Source organism: Loxodonta africana, chromosome X (genome assembly GCF_030014295.1).
Source record: "Loxodonta africana isolate mLoxAfr1 chromosome X, mLoxAfr1.hap2, whole genome shotgun sequence".
Classification (NCBI taxonomy): Eukaryota; Metazoa; Chordata; class Mammalia; order Proboscidea; family Elephantidae; genus Loxodonta; species Loxodonta africana.
The window spans coordinates 122,044,216-122,068,951 of NC_087369.1; the positions used below are offsets into that span (position 1 = coordinate 122,044,216).

The window sequence follows — 24,736 nt, forward strand, 5'->3', positions numbered from 1 at the left end:
TGGCATCCCTCACAAACAGTTGGTCATTCACAATACATAGGCTGGAAGAAGAATGGGCCCTTAGACAGCTGGACATATGGACAACCCCACACCCCCAACAATGATCCACTTCCCACTCAGCAACCACTTTCCTTCCATCCCCTACTCTGCCTGTCTCCTGGATTCCTTGGCTGGTACCCTTTCCCCTCCCACAGAATCTACCTTTGGAGATATTTCTGCCAGCTGCACTGGATTTGTAAGTTTACCCCAACCCAGGGATAGTTTCATTTCCGCCTTTACCTTTACAACAGCCCAAGGAGATGGATACTCTAATCTCCATATTCACAGGAGGACACTGAGTTACAGAGAAGTCATGTAAACTGACCAAGGTCACACAGCTGGTGAATGCTGGGGTCAGGGTGAGAACCCTCTAGTCCAACACCAAAGCCTATAATCTTAACCACTGGGCTAGACTGCTCCTGGGATCTAAATTTCAGGATTCTGCAATATTGGCGAAACCCTGAGGAATGCACCATCACCTTCCCACACCACTGGCCTGAGGCTGGGTTGGGTGTTCCCACATGGCAACCACAACATAGCACTTACTTGAAGTTGCTGGCAGAAATAGCAATGAAGATCCGGGTGAAGCCACGAACATGAACCTGAGGCATTTCTTCCACTTGAACGACAACAAACAACAATTCCCCTCAGAGTTGCCCATGCTTTACACGTTCGTTCACCATCGACGTTTCCCAGTCATGGTCTTACCTGATACTCCTGTGGCACCCTGAAGGGGGCCAGATGGGGACAACTGTCCACTGGGATCCAGGAGGGGGTGTCAGCAATGGGGAGGGCAACAACAAGAACAACCACCTCCCAGTGATAGGGCCCCTACTCTGTGTCAGGCCATGTGACACACTCTTCACAAGTTCATTTGACTCATTTATCACAGCAGCCCAAGGGATGGGTATTACTAGCCCCATTTTACAAATGAGGATACTGAGAGGTAAACAGTTGTCCCAAGGTATCAGAGTGAGGGACTGGGATGAGAGCCATCAACCTCCACAGGCTGTGTCCCTAACCCCTGGGCTGTGCTGGGGCAGACAGGTATGGACGTAGGTCAGATCAGGGTGGGTTGGGAGCAAGAGAGCACAGAGGGAACAGGAAGGGAAGGGATCAGGGAATTCTGGAGAGTTCTGAGAGGGAGCCCGTCAGGGGGAAGGAAATTGGGGGACATGGGAAAGGGGCTCTACAGACACTCACCCTCCTTGAACACCCCATTGACAGAAAAGCAGAGCATCTTTTCCTAAAAGAGTAAAACAGCTCAGGCTCCCAGGACCCCCCTAGACCTCCTACCCACCTCCGCCCTCTGGGCCAGTGTCAGGGAGGAAGCAGGTGCTCACCGTCTGGACACACATGTCCACCACAAAGGAACTGAAGTCATGCTGGGTTTTGGGCAACATACTGAGGGAGTCAACAACGTCATGTTTTGTGTGTTTCAGCAACTGAACCCGCAGGACTGTGGGAGGAGGAAAAGATCAGGGGCTGCCTCACTCCCTAAGCCCCTACGATTGACCCCTTCAAACCTCCTGTCCCACCCAATCTTCCCCCTCACACACTTACTGGGGTCCTTGCGTTTCTTCATATTCCTGCTCCTCTTGGAGTACTTGTCCAAGCTGACTCTAGGAGAAAAAGAGGAACAGGAGGTGTGAGACTGGCCAGTGTCTGCTGGGGAATCACATGGCCCAGGGGTGTCATTGGGTATGTGAAACTTACGGAGCTGGGTCTTCAGGGTTGAAGGGAATGGTCAGCGAGAAGCAAGCCTCATCGTGGTAAGCATCCAGAAGACCCTGCCGGTCACCATAGTCATAGATCCAGTAATACCTGTGGGGAAGTAAAGGGGGCAGGCTGTCTCTGGTCTGTGCCCCTATGTGAACTTGAAAATGCCAGGGTAGGCCTGTGCTTGGGTGGCCTGGCCCATCCCAGCCCTCCTTGGCTTGGGATTTAAGGGGTACTTACTGCTGCAGGAATTGCAAGACTAGATTCTTTAGGGTCTCAGATCCTTTATAACTTTCCTGGAATTAAAAGACACCTTGGGACTATGAGACTGACAAAGCCCCCCTTGCAACATGCCAAATCTTGATTAGTATGTCCAACTCACCTTGCAGGGTCTCATTATATCAGGGACTTCAATTTCAACAGTAAGTGATGCGTCTAACTGCTGGCCATCCTGGGGAAAGAAAGAAGTCAGCAGTGTAGACCAAGGAGGTCACGCTGGATGAACAATGAAATGAAGGGGTCCAGGAGAGAGTGATGGTCAGAGCTCAGGTGTGAAATGGCCCTGAAAATTCTATAAGCCAGACTAAAGTCAGCATCTTCACCAGAGGGCCTAGAAGCCTCTAATATATGCAATGTGTGTGTGTGCCTGCATGGCTGTGTACATGTGGGCGTGTGTGTGTGTTTATGGGCATTTCTTAAAAGAAGAATAGCCATGCTTTCTTCAGGAGTACATGTCCCCTGAAATAGGTAAGAATCCAGTGCAAAAATGTAAGCTAGGCAAGACACAAAGGACTTGAGGGCAGGTGTGCAGGTCATCCATGTTAGTGAGAAAAAAATTTTTTTTGTTAGTGAGAGGAGACACTAATGAAGGTAAGCACTTACCAAGCATAACAACTTAGGGAAACAATCCCGGATGGCCCTACTCAAAACCAAAAATAGAAATGATTAACAGTTCAGTGACAGGCTACCTACTTTTTGCTAACACACTGATACCATGAACAGACCCCAGAGTGTCCTGCCCTCAGCCTGAGTTCAGGGGTTTTGGGTCCACATTCCCTGAAGAGCACTGGACATCCCCCATATGAACTGTCTTAAAGGCACAGTCTCTCCACCTCTCTCCCTACATTGCTCTTCCCCTCTCCTTCCTCCTGGGAAGCTCCCACAGGAAGGCCCTGACCCCCTTCTCCAGTGACAAAGAAGCAGCATGTGCAGCCCAGGCTCCAGGGATTCCTTCCTCTCCCTGCCTTACTTACCTCCCTCCAAGTCCCCAGGGAAGGCTCTGGAGGGAGGAGGGAATGGGGTGGGGGCCAGGGCTCTGCTCCCTCACCAGGTGTCCAGTGCTCTGCCAGGCTGGCCCTGGACAACACCAGAACATCCCCCAAGGATGGCCCCGGATGCTGGGGATAGAGATGGGGGAGGCAGGCTCAGCAGGCAGGGAGGGGGTGAGGACAGAAAGCGAGTATAGATAGGGAGGGGAGACATAGGAGAGTGGAGACTGAAGAGAAAGAGAAAACCAAGGAAAGGCAAGGGGGAGAAGTTTACTGTGGGTGGTGGGGATCAGGGAGAAAGGAGGAAAGGGGAAATGGTTTCCCTGCTGCCACCCTTGGCTGGCCCTGGGGTCAAGGTAGGAGTGGAAAACAGGTACTTGTTGGGCTGGGGCCCATTGGCCTTTGTCTCCTGTGTGATGCCATCTGAGCTGGGCATGAGAAACAGCAGCCAATGAGGCAAAAGATCTTCCCCAGGAGGAAAGGTTCAGGTAAAGGCACAGCATGGGGTTCAGGGCCTGTAGCCCCTCTTATGAGGGCTGCCTTCTCCCCTGATGGCCCCTGTACAGCTGTGCCTGTCTTACTTGGTCCCTTGTCTGAGGAGTCAGAGCACTTTGGTCTACACAGTGCTCCTCTGAAGGAACACGCAGGATGCCATGACATAGTGGAGGGAGGTGGGCAGTGCCCCTGAGAGGACTGTACCCCTGTCTCCTCATCCACCTTTGCCTCCTGCTTTCCACACTTGGCACCTGCCTCAGGATGCCCTTTGCTCACGGGAGGTGACCCGCTTCTGACCTTTGACTCAGGGAACCCAGCTTTCTCCCCCAGGATGGCCCAGCTCCTTCAATGGGCCAGAGGAACAGATGTCATGATAAGATATTGGCCTGGGGCAGGTCAGGGAGTCCTTCTGGAGCAAGGGAGAGAGGGCCCATCACTGGACCGGGAGGGAAGCCCCATGTCAGCTCAGAGTCAGGAAGGCCTGTCTCTGCAGGAGGAGCCGTCACAGTCCAGGGCACCAGGATCTGGCTCCAGGCAGCCCCAGTGGGGGAGCAGGGCACAGTCTGGATACCCCTGGTCCTGGGGAGGAAGGGGGAGCCCTGCTTCCTGGAGCACATTCAGGGGAGGCCATGCCAGAGAAGGCTGGGTACAGAGAGGCAGAAAACAGACCCCAGCCCCAGGGGAGCAGTGAGCAGGCCAGAGGAAGGCAGGGAGACCTCTAAACACAGGTGATAGACAGGGAAAGGAGAGGGCAGGACATGTGGTCCTCCCAGAGGTGTGGAGCTGCAGCCTGCAGATGGGCACTGTCAGGGGCAGCTCAGGCTGCCCGGGGGTGAAGGTCCTCAGAAGGGTTGACAGCGGTTACCACTGACCTCACATAGGCGGAATGGTCTGAGAAGTTGTTGCACAGTGGGTTTCCTTCTAGACACAGCTCTTTGAGCTCCAGACCTTTTATCTTGTCCAACTCCCATGCTGACTTCAGCTGAGAAAATGGGGAGGAATGAGGGAGAAGAGTCCCACGGAAAGAGAGACATCTGAGCCCCTGCACCCCCGGCCCTCACCCTCACCCACAGGCACCTTCATGCTCTTGTCATCACCCTGATGAGCACTGTCACCCACCCTCAACCCAAATTCAATCTGGCTCCCACTTCTCACCTTATTTTTGGACAGGTTCAGGATCTTAACTTTGGGGGCCTTCTGTATAATGTCAGACAGGCCATCTAGCTGGTAGAGTTTGTTGCTGCGCAAGTCCAAGGACAAGAGCTTTTGAGGAGAGTTAGAGTGACAGTTACTATCTAGGGCCTCAGAGACAAATCTGCCCTCCATCTCATCCTTTCCGCCCCTCTACCAAAATACCAGCACTGGGCCTACGGCCTCACCTCAGGAAAATTCTCTTCGATGATGTTCAGGGTGATAGCCATGCAGTGTCTTCGATTCAGGATCATGTCAATATCATGGTCCACCAAGTCTTCAGGAAGTCAAGAGAAGGGAATCAGAAGGCTGAGATGGACCAGCTAGACCAGCACCAGCACTAACCCCTTCCCAGGTTACCGTCCCTAACTCTCCCTCCTGTGCATATCCCTCTGCCCTCACCTGCCCTGGAATTACTGCTGTCAGCCATACCTGGGTCAAAGCGGAAGCTCTGGAGGTCAAGAGCTTGCTTGAAGACATCATATCGTTTGTTCATGGTCAACTGCAAAAGCAGAGATGGAGATAGCAGCTCTAAGGCAGTCGTGGTGGTGATGGGAGATTGGGGTGGGGAAAAAAGAGGTAGATCTGGGTGTGGGTACACAGCATGCCTTGTGTCTGCATTACCTTTAGCTGCTCCAATTGTTCTGGCTTCAACTTATTCTGCACAGAATGGGGTACAATAGAGTGATTGACAAAAATACATATCTGCAGGAAAGAGAGGCAAGGTAAGCACCTAGGAACTCTAATTCCAAGGAAGAGATTCCAGCCCCTGGTCTGTCTTCCTGCCCTCAGACTAGGTACAGTTAATGTCCTCAATACACACCTTTTGGTTCTCATCATCATGAATCTTGTAGCTGATATTCTTCAAGGCAGATGCAGTGTTAATATCCTGGACAAAGAACTGGGCCTGCATTTTTACATAGTGGAACTACAGGGAGAAGAGGCAAGAGGAATAGTTTCAGAAAACAAAGGTCCCTGCTGATCCAGACCACCCTCTTCCCCTCTACCCAGTCATCTGGCTTCACCATTCTCTCTTACATCAACCGGGGTGAAGGGAACACTGCAATGGCTCTGGATGGAATCCAGTAGCCAAGTCTTGTCATACTTTCTCCCGCAAGGAACCTAAGGGTAAAAGAAGGTTTAAGAGAGAAGAGCGACAACACTAAGGATGGAGAATGGACCCACCAAGTGTTCTGTTCTGATCTTCTTTAAAGGCTTTAAAGCTTTAAAAGGCTTCTAAAGAAAGGACCACTGATATGATTTCTTAAATTTGTTCCAAATATGGATTTCCTAAATCCCCTTTCTCTCTATTTAAAAACTCTCCTCCAAATAATCAACTTAAGATGTTTGCCATGATTTTCCTTTTATAAGGTTCCAGGAATTCCTACCTAATGCAGACCCTGCCTTCTCCTCCGATAAGAACTCCAGAGACTCAACCTTGCATCTCCTCCCCCAACACATACACTCAGCTTGAGTCAAACTGAGCCATGCTTCGGGGAACTGCTCCTTCTCCTTGGAAGTAGGTTCCTCCCTTTGTCTTTAGACTACCTTCCAGGCCTTCCTGCAGTCAGCCTTTTCCTTTTTTATCGCTTCTCTGAACCTGCCCTTAAATGATCAAGCATGTTAACTCCTAGTAATAAAAAGGACAGGTTACCAACTCCCCATGTTCCCAGCAAAGCACCTACTGTCTCTACACGAGACCAGTACACCTCGACCTGACCAGCCCCACCACAACCTCTCTGCTGCACCTTCTGTACACTTTCCAGGACACTCACTGTGATCTTGAACCAGGTCTCGGAGGTTCCATCCTGTCCGTTCTCCTCCATTTCTCTCTTTGAAGGTCTTCTTTCTCTCCGCATAGGCCCATTTTCCTCCATTTCTCTCTTTGGAGGTGTTCTATCTCTCCATATAGGCCTATTCACTATTTCTCTCTTTGGAGGTGTTCTATCTCTCCATACAGGCCTATTCTCTATTTCTCTCTTTGGAGGTGTTCTATCTCTCCACACAGGCCTATTCTCCTCTATTTCTCTCTTCGGAGGTGTTCTGTCTCTCCACGCAGGCCTATTCTCCTCTATTTCCCTCCTTCGAGGTTTTCCATCTCTCCACACAGTAATATGGATGCGATCTTCATCATGCCACCTTACTTTTCTATTGTAGTCTTGGGTGGTTGGGGGGGTGCTGTGGGAAATGAAGAGAAGGTATGCATTCATAAATGTATAGAAATGTATAAATAGTCGTCTACATACCCAGAGGCGTAACTAAGGTATGGCAGGTAGGGCGCGTACCCTGGGTGCTGCTTGAGGAGGGCCGCTAATGAGTAGTTTCTATTGGCCACTGCAGTTCCCATCACCAGCTGTGTGATCTAATTCAGCAATTTAAAACCAATTGCCGTAGGTGTTATTTCCCATAGATAGGCCCCAGTACATACCCTCATATCAGTGATACCAGGGCCGCAATCATGATTGCTCAACCTTTATTCCATTTCTAGCATCCTTCAACTTTCCAGTGGGAGAAGAAAAATAAAAACACAGAGAGGCTAACAGTCGCATAGTCCCAGTGGCAACTACATGCAAACTTGGTTGCCTAGTTACTTACTGTCTCACATGGAGGTCCTCGTGGGCTTCCCTCATTGCTGTGTTTCCATCATCCTCCTGGAGGTGCGAACGCCAAAGCTCATACCCACGACGTTCATAATGAATATTTTCATCACAATTCCCTTGGAAAGACCTCTGACCATTCTTTCTTCCTTGAGAGGTGCTGCTACCATTGTTGTATTCTGAAATTGGGAACAACAACAAAAATAATTTTTGCGGACACATCAGTGGTTAATATACCACGTACCCCATCTTGGGCTAATACCATGATAAGGCAAGTAAACTGTCAACCGACCTCTAAAGGAGCAATCACAAACCCCAGAAGTCAAACTCCTTTACCTGTCCAGATATGGGACCTTATTTGACAGATGATATAATCAGGGGAGAAATCTTGGAGGAAGAGGCAACTCTGGTGGACACTTTAAAAAATGGAGCAGGATTTATAAAGAACAGAGTTGTAAATGTCCATTGGTTTGACTGGACACCAGCCATACACCAGGAAGGTTTCCTAATCTTGCCTTCCTTCCCGTCTCCCTAATCTAACAATTGCACCAAAACCTGGGAAGCAACCTTTCTCACACCTCCTGAATCTAATCAAACTGATTTCGTTAACAATCAGCAAGCTGTACTTCCTTTGATTAAATGACAGGTGGAACTGAATTAATAGCTTCCTAAACTGCCTCCCCGCTTCTAGCCTTGCCCTCAAAATACTCTGTTTGAAATATCCAGAGTTACTTTCTTTTAGCTCGGCCTGAAATGCTTTCCGGCCCAGGAGACAACTCTTCCTAAACTCAGCTCTTCTAAAACAAGGATCTGAATGACCAACCGGAATGACAGATGTCAACTACCATTTCCAAGTGTTTAGAGATTTTTTTTCTTTTTTCTTTCTGCTATTGATTTCTAGTCTGATTCTATTATGGTCAGAGAAAAATACTCTGTATTCAATTCTTTTAAATTTGTTGGTTTGTTTGATGGCCCAGGAGAGGATCTATCTTGGTGAATGTTACATGGGTACTTTAAGAAAAAACATGTGTGCTCTGCTGTTGTTGAGTAGAGTGTTCCATCTATGTTATTTAGACCCTGTTAGTTTATTGTGTTATTCAGATCTTCTATGTCCTTGTGTATTTTGTCTAGTAATTGTATCACTTGCTGAAAGGGGGTGGATTGGGCTCTTCTCCTTTCAGCTCCATCAGTTTTTACTTCATGTACTTTTGAGGCTATGTTGTTTGGTACATAACACATTTAGGATTGCTACATCTTTCTGGTGGATTGATCCTTTTATTATTATGTAATGTCCCTCTTTGTTTCTTGTAATTTTCTTTGCTCTGAAGTCTACTTTATACTTATAAAAGTGTTTTCCCTATATTGCACCCGGTACTCAATCCTAGGAGTTTTGTTTCTTGTCCCCATCTCCCCACCCACCCCCACTCCCTGCTAACATATCTAATTCACCATGTGGGAAGATTTGAAAGTTCTTTTGGCATTTATGGAAATAAGATATTTTAAATTGTCTCTCTGACAGGTGGATTCTCTAAGGGTATTATTTTTCCCACACTCAACTGAATCAATGTACCATCAGATGGTGATGCTAGAAATATTAGTGGTTTGGGGCAAAGGGGAGGGGGGCTTAAGGCAATTAGATTATTAGAACCCAGCTTCCTTTTGGGCTCCAACATTTCGATCTGGAAACCCTGGTGGCATAGTGGTTAAGTGCTATGAATGTTAACCAAAAGGTCAGCAGTTCAAATCCACCAGGTGCTCCTTGGAAACTATGGGGCAGTTCTACTCTGTCCTTTAGGGTCACTATGAGTCAGAATGGACTTGACAGCAATGGGTTTTTTTTTTCTAATCTAATCAATTTTATATGTTAAATACTCCATGTTGACTCATGGCACTTTACGATGTACTGATTATGCCCAGGTCTCTGATTCACTCCTCTGAGGAGTCACTGGCTTCACTGTGTGACCCACTGTCAGGACAGTCCTGCTACTCCCAACCTTTGGTAGTTGCCTTATGTGGTACTTGGAAGTGAGATGTAATATGGGAAGAGCATTTGACTCAGAAATTCCACTTGGTCAAGCCCAAAAGCCTGGAGGTGGCCTGGAGTACTCTCTCTCTCTCTCTTTTTCTCATACTCCACATCTAACTGATAAGGAAGTTCTCTTGGCTCTACCTTCAAACCATATCCAGAATCTAGCCACTTCTCACCATGTCCATTGCTACCACCCTTGGCCAAGTCACCAAATTCTATCTCCTGAATTTACTTTGCCTTTTTCCAATTTGTCCCCCTATTTTCACCCTTGTTCCTTTTTTTCCCATAGTCTATTTCTAATACAGCAGCCAGAGTGATTTTAAAGCATAAGTCAAATCATGTCACTCCTCTGCTCAAAACTTTACAACAATGGTTTGAAGCTCAACAAAATGTTAAAAAGCCGTAAGTTTATAATGATATTAAACACCAACAACAAAAAGTAAACTTGTCAATGACCTTTGAAGAATGCCAAGAAACCAACTAATTTTTATAAAAATTAGTAAAAATAAAGGTACAAATCAAATATTTATTCTGCCTCTCTTGTATAAGGTGCACATCAAGGAAGCCAAACTACTGATTAGGGAGAGTTTGTCTCTATTGGTGTATTCCAACTAATATATGAAGAAGTCATAGTAGAATTTTAATATCACGATTTATAAACCTCTGATTAAATAAACGATTTAGGTAGTGGTCATCAATACCCGCTAAACATTATAAAAAGGGAGACATAATTTGCCTTGTTATGGGAAGACACAGCACCACCTATGAAGTGGTCTTGCCAAAAAACATGAAAACCATGAGAGGAATGTGAGAGCAGTCATGAAACTACCCTTCCGAGCTATGTATGTAAGAGAGAGTCCTCACAGAAAGTCTCTTCCCTAATGGGAACAGAAAGGAGAGCCCTAGGGTCACAGGTGATCTTACTGCCCCTCACCCCAAGTTTGCTACCAGCAGAACACCACAGAGCTGTTTCCAAATGAAGCCACCCCCACAGGGGCAGCAAGTGAGACTCAGAAGGCTTGGGTCCCAGACAGGAGAGAAGTGAGACCCTGTTACTTCTAACTGAATACCCAGGGAATTCCGAGGGCCAGCCCCTGTGCCTTCTGAGTTATAGTCTGTTCCTTCATTCTGCAAACCCAAGGAACTCTGAGGGCCTGCTGTGGGGCAGGCTCTGTGCCTGCTGCATTACATTCTGTTATTTCGTGTATTTTTCACAATACTGCTGTGATATGCAGAATCATCAACTCCATGCCCTCCTTCATGTTGTTGAGGCTTAGCGAGTTGTAGGAAATAGAAAACAGAGTTTTGATGGGCACTGGAATGACAGTGGAAGAATTTTGCTACAATCTACCTTCTCCCCCTGAGATCCCAATAAATGAGAGAAGAGGAGAAGGGTCAAGAGACGAGATATCAATGTGAAATTAAGGAACGGCAGTAGAATAATACTTGAAAAATATCTGGGGAACTAAACTCATATTGACAACACCGAACACTCTGGAAATCATTCCTCTTAGAAAATGTGTCATTTCCCTCCTGTGCATTTATTTGCTTTTCTTTTCCCATCACTTTCTTTGACTCTCAAATATAACGATATATGGAAGTGAGCGGGTGTCAGCGCTATATCTGGAGGCTGCAAAGATACTCGGTAGGATCAAGGCCGAGCAAGCGCTGAAGTGACAGTCAATTCATCTGGACCTGAGAGCCCCACCCATCTAGGTTACTCATCTTCTGCTGGTTTCATGACTCACACAGCCCTCCCTCACCCGGTTGTGGTGATCCAATCCAGGGAGGACCTCTGAGCATTTAAAAGGAAAAGAAGAACCAAAGCAATTACAATGTACCCTTTATAATAGTCATATTCCAAGAAAATACGTATATCAAGCATATGATAGAAGCTATTGCTTTGTAACAATGATTGAAACATAATTATATTACACTGCATCTATATTAATTATAATTATTTAAATAGTAGAAATTGAGGAGGAGAATATTTATCACAGCATTGGATCACAGAGTAATTACTGCAGAAACTACTGCAGAAATGTGAGTGGTCATGTTAAACTTTTTAGCCATATTCTCTAATTTTCTATAGAAAATGAATAGAACCTGTGTAACTGACATTTTCAAAATGACTATTGGAAATAAATTAGTGGAAAGAGGATACTCGAGCCACTGTAAAGTTAACGAAAGCCATAAATTGATTTGTAGCACTCAACAAACTAGAAGCAGTTTAAATGTCAGGGGGGAAATGCACCTAAGGGGTGGAGTAATGGCTCGCGGTCAATGTATGGAATACAGGAAGAGTCAGAGTAATTTTTGGGAACTGACATTACTTCAGGAAAAGTATCACCAAGGGGGAGGTGTAAAAGTGAACTAGCTAACAGCTACAGCGGTCTCCAGACTGCCTAAGCCAGGTGATTCAGACACAGGCAGTCTCAGGCAAGTCTTTGTGTTGGGAAGCTCATAGGAGAACGTGCAAGTGATAAAAAGCCACGGGAGGACCAGATGGACAGAGACACTGCAGACAACACACACACACAAGTGTAGTCACTTACTGAACTTTCCCATCTCAGCACAATCCCTGTGTCACACTCATGCTGCCAGAATGAAAGGTATTACAAAACAGCTAGTGCCAGTCACCCGGGCTTCCTGGGTTCCCCCTCAGGCTCCACCATGTATTATTAGCTGATCCTCCCACAGAGAAATGGCAGTGAGCATCCTTTATGACATCATGTGTGCTCACATTGCTACCTCCTGTGTTACTTTGGAATTCTGCCTGTGTCACTACTATGCCACTCAGTACATGGCAACAGCATCCCTACTATGGTAGCAAAGAATGGAGTAAGAGGAAAACCAAACACTTACCCAGTGGCAACCAACATTTGCTCAGTGTTGGGCAAACTCACTGGGTTTCTCTTCCCCTCCTTGCAGAAACCCCATGAGGATCATATCCATGGTCCCTTTTCAGATCAGGAAATTTAGGCTCTCAGAGCTTAAGTATATTTCTCAGCCAAGGAAGTGGCAGAACAGGAATTGTGTCCTCACCTATTGGTCTGTTTTCACATCCCAAGTTCTTCCCTAGCTATTGCACAGGTTCCCCACCAGTGGTGAGCTTTCAAGTCTCACGCACAGATTGCTGTGAACAGGCTGGGGATGATGTTTTGTGCTAGTCACTCCTGTTTGGGTGGGAACCAGGTGTGTTGGAATAGATGGAGATATCTGCTTGGTTCAGAGGGTTTGCAGGTTCAAACACACTTTGGGGAACGATGCAAAGATTTGGGCTGCCAGTGTCTGGCATGTACCTGGGTGCTGCAAACAGTGAATGTGTTCAGGGGCTAACTGAAAGGTTGGCAGTTTGAGTCCACCCAGAGGCGCTTCCCAAGAAAGACCTGGCAATCTACTTCCGAAAAATCAGCCATTGAAAATTCTATGGAACACAGTTCTACTCTGACACACGTGGGATCGTCATGAGTTGGAGTTGACAGCAATTAGTTTTTAATTAATATTTAGTAAATTTATGTGTGTAGATTTGGAATCATCAACAAAACCACTTTTGAGAATGCATCTGTCTCATTCTTTTCTACCTACATCTGCTTATTCCAGATACACTTGGGCTGCAGAACTGTTTCATAACCTGCTCTGTAAAACTAGCATGAATTCAACTTTCTGTTTCCAAAATTAGTATTTATTCATCAGTGGACACTTAGAAATAGAGCTGAGTACCTCCCTGTTCACTAATGCTACAACTGCAGCTTTGATGATTTCAGACAAAGAGGCTTTGCAAGCAGTGGTGACAGAAATGAGGGCAAGGCTTTCCCCGAATACAGCAGACATGGCTCCCAGGGCGTCTGGCGTGTGTAGGAAGAACGTTCTGCACATGCAGGCGTGTCTGTGATCACTCAGCCTTGTGACAGACAGGAAGTACCATCGCTGCCTCAGAGGGAGGGAAGGGCATGTGTGTGTGAATACTTTGCTTTACATGCTTTTTATACTTAGGCTACAGGTACACATATTCAAAATTTTGCTGGTAAATGCATTGGCACACAAAGGTGGTTTATACTGTGCATTTGCTTTTCATGTGTTGTGTTTCCTTTTCATGTGGCCTATGTTTGCCCTTTATTTTTAATATGCTTTTTAATGATGTTTCTTTTAATATCCTGGTGTTCTATAATTTGAAATGAGTTTTATTAAGAAGAGATCTGTGTATGAAAAAGAATGTCCTCTGGAGGGTACAGAACGCCAGTGCTTGGGTTGACCATGGTTACAGAGACCACAGGACCCTGCAGAGCATGGCCTGGGATATATAAGTGGTCCAGGACTTGGGTCCCTGCTCTGCAGTTTTTCAGGCAAAGCACATGAAGACTTTTAAACACGCGAGTTTTTTCCCTAAGGATATATCATAATATTTACATTGCCACTAACAGCGTGTGAGCGCCTGTTTTCCTACAATGTGCTTAACCATTCAAAAGTCAAGCTTACCCTTTAATCCAGACATTTCAGTTTATGGATTTATCGTGCAAAACACTCTCTGCTTAAATATGTACAATTATATGCCTGTGCTTTACAGGCTTTGGAGGACAGAAGGACAAGGGGAGCAGAGAGTGGTTGATGTTGTCAGGAGAGGGGTAGAAATGATTGTCCTTGGAGTCAAGGCACACCCCTCTGGAAACCTTCCTTTCTGTCTGCACGTATCTTGTCTGCCCTGTTACTTCACCTCATAGTTGGTCATTGGCGAAGCAGTTCCTACATGGATCTGAGAAAGGAGAGATGGTACTGGGGAACAGAGTGCAATGATGGGTCTCATGCAGAGAGGCTGGAGTCAGGGGGTGTTGGTCCCAGCCACCATGCCGAGCACTGCCCACAGGACCCTGAGTGAGTCCCGTCCCCAATGCTCACCTCAGCCCTAACACAGAGTCACATGTTATTGGCTGTGGAAGTAGGAGTTTGATGGATCAGGGCTTGAATCCTGGGGCTAAATGGTCCAGGGAAGATAACTTTGACCTTGCTGTGTCTCTAGTTCCTGATTTTTATTTTTTTCCTAAATGGGGGATAGTGACACTATCTGCTTCAGGAGGTTATTGTGAGAATTAAGTGAGCTAAATATGTACATACATGGAAAGCACCTGGAGGAAAAAATTTTAGGATATAAAACTGTACATCACAGTATGATTCCTCAGAAGAAAATCTTAATGAAAGCCTATGTTTTTGTGTATAAATAGAAACATAAAGAAGTCAAGGTAAAGGAGCACATCAGAATGTCAGTGGTTGGAACGCCGAACATTTATACTTTCATGCCTAGGCTTTCCTTGTGTAAAATGATGTGTGCGGCTGGAACGGGGTTTTGTCAGGTGCTTGGGGAGAAGTACTACCTTCCTGACTCATTACACAGCATAACAGAATTAATTCGTATTGATAACCAGATCTGAGTAGCTTCTCTCTGATTATTTAGACACATCACAGTGGGTGATTCTCCCAACCTGTTTTGACCCCAGGTTCCTTGTACATAAAAATGAGGGATCAGGATGAACCACACCTCAATCAAGACATAGAATATATACCCTGCCCTACAAGGTTCCATCTCCTCATTCCACAACCCCATGCAAACCTTGATTTGCTTTCTGTCACTATAGATTAGTTTTGCCTTTTCTAGAATTATTTTACCCCACCTTTATTTCTCTGGGGAACTATTATTTTAAAGTCCTTTCAGCCTTTTCTATTTTTTCTATGCCCTCAGTGCAAATCATTTCATTTGTTGCATCTGTTGTGTCTCTTCCAAGCTTACCCTGGGTTGTGACTCTCTCCTGCAGAGAAGGGTACACTGCTGAATCAACCCCGAGCCCACGGAAACTTGGCTTTAATCCATATCTGGCTCTGGCCCCACCAGTGGTGTAGCTTCATCCCTGCCCCAACCAGTGGTGGTCCTGTTCTCCCATTGTTTTCCCATTTCCTTCCTTTTTAAAAAAGAAATTCTTCTCCATTTCTTACATGGGAATTTTTCTTTCATATTTTCTGGCATAGCTATGTATTTATTATTATTGGAATATTGTTATTCCAAATTCACAGCTATAATTTTTTTAATGAAATATCGTACAACACTTAAACTATATCATTTTAAATTGTTCAGGTAGTTCTCAACCTTGATTACATATCAGAAGCACTTGCGAGAAATTGAAGAAATCACTATGAGCAGGCTACCCCCAGAACAATGAAAGCAGAATTGGGGTCAGACTCAGATACCAACATTTTTAAACTATCCACGTGATTGGAGCACGCATCCACATTTGAAAAACACTGCGCTTAAGCACCAGCTTTTGGTTTATGCTTGCCATTTGGCTGAATTTCTGTCAAGTGCTGTTTTGAGGACCTACTGATTCTATTAGCACAGAGCCAGCCTGTGGCCTGTTTTTGTATGGCCTGCAAGTTGAGAATGGTTTTTGCATATTTAAAAGACTGAAAAAAAATCTAAAGAAGGATGTCTCCTGACACCTGAAAATTATTTGAATTCACATTGCAGCATCTACAAATAAAGTTTTACTGGCACACAGCCATGCCGTGTCTATGGCTCCTTTCTCAATACTCTGTTGAATAGTTAAAACAGAGACCTAATGGCCCACAAAACCTAAAATATTTATTATCTGCCCCTTCCCAGAAAACGTTTGTTGAACTCTAACTTAGAGCAAGTGCCCAATCACCAGTAAACATCTGGATCATATACAGAAATACACACAAACACACACAGAAGCTTTCCTTTCTTGTTTTTAGCTTTCTAGTCTCTATCCAAAAAAAACCGAAAAAAAACCCAAACCCTTTGCCATCAAGTCAATTCTGACTCATAGTGACCCTATAGGACAGAGTATAACTGCCCCCGTATCATTTCCAAGGAGCACCTGGTGGATTCAAACTGCTGACCTTTTGGTTAGCAGCCATAGCACTTAACCACTACACCACCAGGGTTTCCACTAGTCTCTATCCAAAAAAACCCAGTGCCGTCGAGTCGATTCCAACTCATAGTGACCCTATAGGACAGAGTAGAACCGCTCCATAGAGTTTCCAAGGAGCGCCTGGTCTCTATAGTACAGGAAAACAAATAAAGAGTGTTGGAGTAGGTGCCATGTGAGCCAATTCATAGTATATTCCACAATATCTTATATTTATTGCTATCGTATATGGTATATTCACAAAGCAAATGGTATTTTATATGTGATGCAATTTGCTTGTGTATATTAGTCTTACATCCAGCAAAACTGTTATTTCTATTACCGTAGTTTTTTTTCCCTTTAGATTCTCTTGAGTTTTAAATAAAGACATATCATATCATATTGACAATATTGTTTCTTTTTACCTTTATACATTTATTTATGTATTTGGGGTCTTACTGGACTGCCCAGGAGACTCAGTATGATATCGAACCTCAAAAAAACCTGTTGCCGTAGAGTCGATTCTGACTCATAGCAACCCCATAGTACAGAGCAGAACTGCCCCATAGGATTTCCAAGGAGCACCTGGTGGATTCGAACTGCAGGCCTTTTGGTTAGCAGCCATGGCTCTTAACCACTATGCCATCAGGGTTTCCATGATATTGAACAGTGCTGTTTATACGGGTTATTCTTGTTTCTTATTTTAAAGAGGATGGTTTTGATGATTCAGTATTAAGTACGATGTTTGATATAATTTTTTAAATACCCATTATCAGTTTAAAGAAATATCTTTCTATTCTCAGCTTCCTGAGTTATTGTTACTCTTGTTTGAACTGTGTCCCCCCAAAAATATGTGTTGTAAATCCTAAACCGTGTACCTGTTAATGGAGCCCTGGTGGTACAGTGGTTAAAAGCTCGGCTGCTAACCAAAAGGTCAGCAGTTCAAATCCACCAGCTGCTCCTTGGAAATCCTATGGGGCAGTTCTACTCTGTCCTATAAGGTCGCTAACAGTTAGAGTTGACCTGACGGCAACAGATTTGGTTTTTTGTTTTATACCTGTTAATGAAGCTGTATTGGTGTACAGTGCGTCTTAAGTCAATCTCTTTTGAGATATTAAAAAGCAGATTGAGCAAGCAACCAAGAAAGCAAGCAGAGATGGGGAAAGACAGATGCCATGCCACCAATGGTATATCTAGGGTATTGCACTGGCCTGGGGCTCTTGGTGCCCCTGAACAGTTTCTATTAATCCGGTGCCGCCCAACGTCCTTCCTCAAGCACAGTAATGTGTTAATTAAAAGATTAATGAGCTTGACTTGTATTTTGGAGCTGATATTATGGTAAAGTTATCTAAAAGAGGGGTGTCAGATGTTTGGACAGGGGCGCAATTTCAGGGCTTGCCATAGGCGTCATTTTTCACAGATATGCTGCTGGCTGCACGGGGTTAAAAGAAATTACTCAGTGGCATCAGGGCTGGTGCAATACCTACCATACCCTAGTTACGTCTCTTCTCAGATGCCACGTAAAGATTACCAAGGAGCCACGGAATAGAACCTGAGAAGAGACAAGAACTTTCTCCCAGGGCAGAGAGAGAGAGCCTTCCCCTAGAGCTGGCACCCTGAATTTGAGTTTCTAGCCTCCTAAACTTTTTTTTTTAAACTGTGAGAGAATAAATTTCTGTTCATTAAAGTCACCCACTTGTGGTGTTTGATACGATTTTTTAAAAATACTCACTATCAGCTTAAAGAAATATCTATTCTGTTTCCTGAGTTGTTGTTTAATGGTGAATGGCTGTTTAATTCTATTGTATACCTTTTATTTTAGATCTTTTGTGATAATAGTCGTCTTCTCCCTCCTTTATTCTATAACTATATTCAATTACATTATAGATTTCCCAATATTAAGCCAATGTTCCATGTTTGGGATAAACACAACTTTGCCATTCTGAAATATCCTTTTTAGCCATTGCTGGATTAGTTTGCTATTACTTTATTTAGATAGTTTGCATTTATATGACTAATCGAGATAGGCCAATAATTTTGCCTCCACATAGAATCCTTCTTTGAAATACTTTAAATAATATTAAGGTTTTCTATTTCTTCTTCAGTCAGTTTGGAAAGTTATATTTTTCCTGGAATTTATCCATTTTCTTCTGAATTTTCAAATTATCAGCATGTATTTTTCATAATATTCTTATTGTTTAGATCATTGCTGTAACTGTATTCACACCTTTTTGATTGCAAATGTGGCGTATCTGTAACTTCTCTTTAATTTTCTTGATCCATATTGCCAGAGGTTTCTTTATTATCTTATCTTTTGTAAGCACTGACACAGCATTTTTAGAACTTATTTAGCTTTTAACCATGTTTGAATGAAAAAGTAGCTCAAAATACTTTTTTAAGTTGTTTTTTGGTGAAAGTATACACTAGCATTTCTGATCAACTGTTTATCTGTTATTAATTTCTGCTTTTCATTAGTTTTTCCTAGACAGTAGCAGGAAGACATGAGATTATTTTTATTAGAGAAATGATACAGTAAGTCTTTAACTCTACCATCAGGTTTTATTTATTTTCTTTTTTAAACACAATGGTTATCAAAATATCCCATACACTGATTTGCTTGGGAAAGATCTGAACCTTGTCAATACTGGGGATTTTAACCAATACCATCACATCTATTTAATTCAAATGATCAAATAGCAGATGTTTAAGGAAGAGGGGACTGCAGCACCAAAGTAAAGGGATTTCTATTATAAATACGTATGAACTTCATTTAGGAGACGAGCATGCAGTGTAGAAAGGAGTAGGAATGGAAAGAACAGGGGCTTTGAAATCACACATATCTGCATTCAAATGGAAACCCTGGTGGCGTACTGGTTAAGCGCTATGGCAGCTAACCAAAAGGTTGGCAGTTCGAATCCACCAGGCACTCCTTGGAAACTCTATGGGGCAGTTCTACTCTGTCCTATAGGGTCGCTATGAGTCGGAATCGACTGGATGGCAGTGGGTTTGGTTTGGTTTTGGTTTGTTTTGTTTTTTTGTTTGTTTTGTATTCAAATCCTGGTTCTGTCACTTACTGCCTATGTGATTTTAGGCAAGTATTTAATCTCTCTGAGCCTCAATTCCTTCTTGCAGTAGTCAGAGGAGCTGTTTGCCAAGTATTTCTGTTCCTCTCCTCTTCCAGGCACCTGGTAAGGGTGCACTTCTTGACCCCCTTGGTTTGGGCAGGGCCATGTATGTGACTGGTTCTGGCCAATGAACTGTAAGTGGCATGGGCTATTTCGGAGCCAGAATACACAGTTGTTGTTTAGAGACCCTTCAAAGCCCTCTACCCCTCTGGCACAGTGACTGGCAATTTTCAAGACAGTGGCTGATCTGTCAGTCTGGGTCTCTGAGTCATTCCAATGAGAATAGCTCACACACCCAATATCAACCATCCTATGATGGACATATACCTGCCATGGACATGTAATAGGAGTGAGAAATAAACCTTTCTGGTTTAAGCCACTGAGATATTGGGATTGTCTATTACCACAGCATAGCCCAGCCTCTATTGGCTCATACATTTCACCTGCAAATTAAAATAACACCCTCTCAGGATTTTTTGAGGGTTAAATGAGGTTATCACAGTGCTTGACATATAATCCATCAAACCTGTTGCCATCAAGTCGATTCCGAGTCATAGCAACTCTATAGGACAGAGTAGAACTGCCCCATATGGTTTCCAAGATTGTAACCTTTACAGAAGCAGACTGCCACATCTTTCTCCCACGGAGCAGCTGATGGGATCGAACTGCTGACCTTTTGGTTAGCAGGTGAGTGCTTAATCACTGCACCATCAGGGCTCCTCTGACATATAATAAAAAAAAAAAAAACCCGTGGCCATCGAGTTAATTCTGACTCATAGCGACCGTATAATAAAAAACCAAAAACCTGCTGCTGTCGATTCCGACTCATAGCGACCCTATAGGACAAAGTAGAAGTGTCCCATAGAGTTTACTGGGAATGCCTGGTGGATTCAAACTGCCAACCTTTTGGTTAGCAGCCTTAGCACGTAACCACTATGCCACCAGGGTTTCCGACCCTATAACAGCGACTCAAAAATTGCAGCCATAATTATTAAACAGTAATAAATCATACTTTTGAAAAAATGTGGAATATTTGTGTAGAATGAGAGGTGTTAATTCTGCTCATCCCGAAAGGTATATTGATTCCGACTTTCAATAGTGGGCACTTTATTTTTCCCTATAGACACTTCCTAGTGACTTTCATTTATGCATTTATTTTTTGCCACCATGTTATCAGAAGGATGCTTATAAATTGGGAGTGTCTCTGAAGAACTGAAGCCCTGGTGGCACAGTGGTTAAGAGCTTGGCTACTAACCAAAAGCTCGGCAGTTCTAATTCACCAGCCACTCCTTGGAAACCTTATAGCGCAGTTCTACTCTGTCCTGTATGGTCAAGTTGAGTCCGAATTGACTCGATGGCAATAGGTTTGATTTTTTGGTTTTCTGAAGAATTAAAAAGTGGAAAAATTAAAGCAGGAGGAAGAATGATTAATGAAATAAGATAAAATGAGCTAAAGGGCAATATATAATTTCTTAATGAGAAGAACAGATTATAATTATTTAGTAAACAAACATTCCATTGTTGTCAGTAAACAAAGGTAGAAGGTAGAAGAGATTTAATTTGAACAGGGTTTTCCAAAATATTTTCTGAAGAACACTAGTACTTCAAATGTTCTGTGGAAAAATGTTCTATTTCTACGAAAATTGGGGAAATTAACCCTTCCTTTGAGATTCACGATGCATACTAGCATATTATTTTAAAAAACGTACAGTATTTTTATGGAAGTCCTTTTACCTTCACTTTCGTATGTCCCACATTTCTTTATAGTAGAGTACATTTTTGTGGTTGCTGTATCTCAGGCCTAGAGTTCTGCAGAACAAGCCTGGAAACGCTGAAATGAGAGAAAACCAAAGTGGATTATTTAATCTACATGTAGTAAAAATATAACAAGTGACAATATTCTTCAACCATCTATCAAACAATGTTTAAATCACCCATAAAAGTAAGCATGGCCTTATTTACTGAACTTTATTTATCCAGCACCATTTTCATGATATTCCAAATGTGCACATCACTATAATTTTACTTAATATTTTTCCTTAAATTATTACTTTTCACTTGAAGAAAAGGAGGGAGTTTTCAAAGAGTCCAAGAAGCCATGCTTAGAAAATCACGGGGAAAACAGAAACAAATAGAGTCTGCCTGGACTCGTTTAAGCCATTTAGAGGTTCTAAACACAAATATATTACGGTGACACTTCAGAGGTACTTTGTAAAACTACGAACTTCAAATTAAGTATAAGAAATAAATTCTGAATTTTCACATGATGGCTACTTTGACACTTTCATTGAAATACTGAATTATTTAAAAATATATTTCTCTCTCTCTCTCCTTTGCTGCTTCCCTAAGCTTATGTTTAGAATGTTTACTGGGAAAAGAAGTCAAAGGAATAAAGAGAATATTTGTAGAAGCATGTAAGAGACAGAAATTAAGATTAGATTTGCAATTGTTTCTGGTGTCCTTAACAAAAATGTGATCAGAGCAAGAGCAAAGGAGGTCATCACACTACACAGACAGTAAACATGACAGAACGATAGACAAGGGTAGATTTTTATTGTGGGGGGGAGAGCCCCCCCCACAGATGACCAATGACAGATGATCTATAAGCCCCTTCCGGTGATTTTTCTTCCTCTACTTCCCGCCCTACCAATAACAGTTTCTGGGAGGCCAGGATCAGGTCGCAAACACTCACAGTTTTTCTCTGTCAGGAGTGAAATATTGACCACATCCAACCCCCCCCCTCCTCGGACCTTCCCGGATTTTTCGAGGCCTTGGCCCGTTAGGCTGTTCCTTCGCGCCCAATTCTCTGAGTAAACTTCTAGTACCGGCTAGCGCCCTCCTACAGGAGTACAGCCCGCTCACCAAGGCTAGGTGTAAAACTTTGTGGAATGGTCGGGATCTGAACCACAGTCTGATCAAAGTTCGGCCTGAGGCAGAGCAGAGAACGCAGTTCTAAACAAACTCCTCTTCACCTCAGAACTCTATCTCCTCAGAAGGCTACGCACGACTGTAACTCAGGAGACGTCTAACAGAGGGCGGGGCCTGGTACGTGACCAAAGGGTCACGTGACCAAAAGATCTGCGTGACGTGTGACTATACGGCCCTATCTCATTGCTAGGTCCTTGCCTCGTGGGGGACGTTCACCTCAAGATTCAGGAGCTCTCAGTCTTCACAAACTGAGAGGACAGAGCCTGACGCGTGATTATAGGATGCCAGTGACCATAGGATACAGGTGACCCAGAAAGGAGGTCATCGATGTGAGTTTTAGGGCCGAGCCTTCCGGGCCGAGCCTTCCGCATGCTGGTAGCCACTAGGGGGCTATCTAACGGAAGGATCCACGTGACGCACAGCGTTCCAGAGCCCACAATGCTCGTCTGACGGAAATAGCTAGGCCTACCACGTGACCATAGTGGTCGCATGACTAGAGAGACCACATGATGTCATGGTTTTAATGTCCATGGTGCTGACAAGACTAGGGCTGTGCCTATCACACGACTGCAGCATCCACAAAATGAGAGGATCATGTGACCCGCAGTGTTAGGAGCCCACAATACTCAGGTGCCTGGGAGGGCTAGGCTGGCCTCCTGACAGTAGGGTCCAATGATTGTAGAATTCTCCTGATCTGCATTGTTCCGGAAACCCTAGTGTTCCTGTGACCTGGAGATCTGAGATTGCCATGTTATTGGACTCCCCCATGATAGTGGTACCTCCAAGGGACCTTCCACAGCACACAAGCTTGAACTTTACCCTACCCCTCCTTAATGTGCCAATTTTATGAGTTTTTGTCTAATAAATCTTTAATACAGAAAAATTACTACACAACAATAAAATAGGTCCTCCCTAAAACCATAACTGTTGCCATCCTGTAGGAAGCATTGCAAGAGCCTAAGCAGTGTGTAAATGGAAGCGTTGATGACTTAATTCCACCTGGTCTAAACAAAATTAAAGCAAACCTAATGAGTTTTGGTTGTTAATTTTGAGAAAAAAAATGAGTATAACAACAACAAAAAAATCAAGCCCGTTGCTGTCTAGTTGATTCTGACTCATAGAGTGACAGGCACTTTAAAAGGTTAACTCATTTCATACCAGTAACTTTGTGGAGGATGTACTATTAGCACTCAAATTTTACACATGAGGAACTTGAAGTACAGGGGGATTACATCACTTGCCTAAGAGGTCACAGAGCTTGTAGGTAGGTGGTGAAGCCAGGATTCGCCCTCAAGCAGTTTGGCTCCAGACTCTATGTTCTCATCACCCACCAGATTCCCCAAAGAAAATTAATATTAATTCAGTATTATTAATTCAGACGAACTGGGAAGCCAGCCTCAGTTACTGAAAGGTTGAGCTCAATGAAGATCTCTTTGAAAAGCCTTTTAAATACTTTCAAGTACTATTTTTTTTTTACCAGCAGTAACTAGAACCAAAGTTGAATCTAATTAGGGACTTTAAGAGATTTATTTTAATATATAGATAAAACTTATTAATACATAAAATACTTGGATATAAAAGGAGGATATAAAGTGCTAGATGTTAGTTGATAACATTTCCTTCTTTTAAATAATCACTAAAAAGAGAAATGTTGCAAAGCTTAAACATCATATCTGACTCTTGCCTGGAATACAAAAATTATAAATGAGTGGAATCTGAATTAATTAGACCTTACTGTATTTAAAAAAAATTTTCTTTTTTACTGTATTTATATTGTGCATGCACCTCTTTAGAAAGAACAGAGACAGGAAAAGGAGAGTATACACTGTAGTTTTAAAAATTGCAATTTGACTAGCATCTTTTTTGCCAATTTTTACGGGAAATTGCAACTTTGTCTACATGTCCAAAATAAATTCAATGTGGTCCTTCTGGTTTGCTAGCTTAGACAACCTTAATGCTATACAAGTAGTGAGACTATTTTGCTAGGTCCCTGCAATGTGGCTTGGTTACCAATACAAACTGAAGAAAACCCAGCGGGCCAAATTTTCTATCGCGATAGAAATGCGGGATGTGAAAATGTGACCACATATTTACAGTAGAGTCTAATAAGAAACTCACAATTTGGATTTAAGAAGCACCTATGCAGTCACAGCGTGGAATCTGACGTCAAGACGTGATGTCTGTTCCACCCCTAGTTTCTTTAATTACATGTGGATGGACAGATTAACAATGTAAGACACAGCAGAATTACATACAGCCCACTTAACTGGAAACCCTGGTGGCATAGTGGTTAAGTGCTACAGCTGCTAACCAAGAGGTCTGCAGTTCGAATCCGCCAGGTGCTCCTTGGAAACTATATGGGGCAGTTCTACTCTGCCCTATGGGGTCACTATCTTTCTAACTATGAGTCGAAATCGACTCGACGGCA

At 43.7% G+C, this 24,736-nt stretch overlaps 1 protein-coding gene across 1 annotated transcript; it reads right to left on the reverse strand.

The window, feature by feature from the left end:
• Positions 1 to 1,172: 1,172 nt before the first annotated feature.
• LOC100653805 (nuclear RNA export factor 2-like) lies at positions 1,173 to 7,556 on the reverse strand. The gene is made up of 17 exons (XM_023541157.2): positions 7,308 to 7,556; positions 6,799 to 6,890; positions 6,488 to 6,549; positions 5,751 to 5,834; positions 5,536 to 5,640; positions 5,337 to 5,417; positions 5,145 to 5,214; positions 4,901 to 4,989; positions 4,677 to 4,784; positions 4,394 to 4,503; positions 2,641 to 2,677; positions 2,141 to 2,209; positions 1,999 to 2,054; positions 1,756 to 1,863; positions 1,603 to 1,661; positions 1,383 to 1,498; positions 1,173 to 1,285 (listed from the first exon to the last, which is right to left on the reverse strand). Exons 1-17 carry the CDS (start codon positions 7,529 to 7,531, stop codon positions 1,229 to 1,231), a joined length of 1,527 nt encoding a protein of 508 aa, XP_023396925.1. The 5' UTR covers positions 7,532 to 7,556; the 3' UTR covers positions 1,173 to 1,228.
• Between the last annotated feature and the right edge of the window lie 17,180 nt (positions 7,557 to 24,736).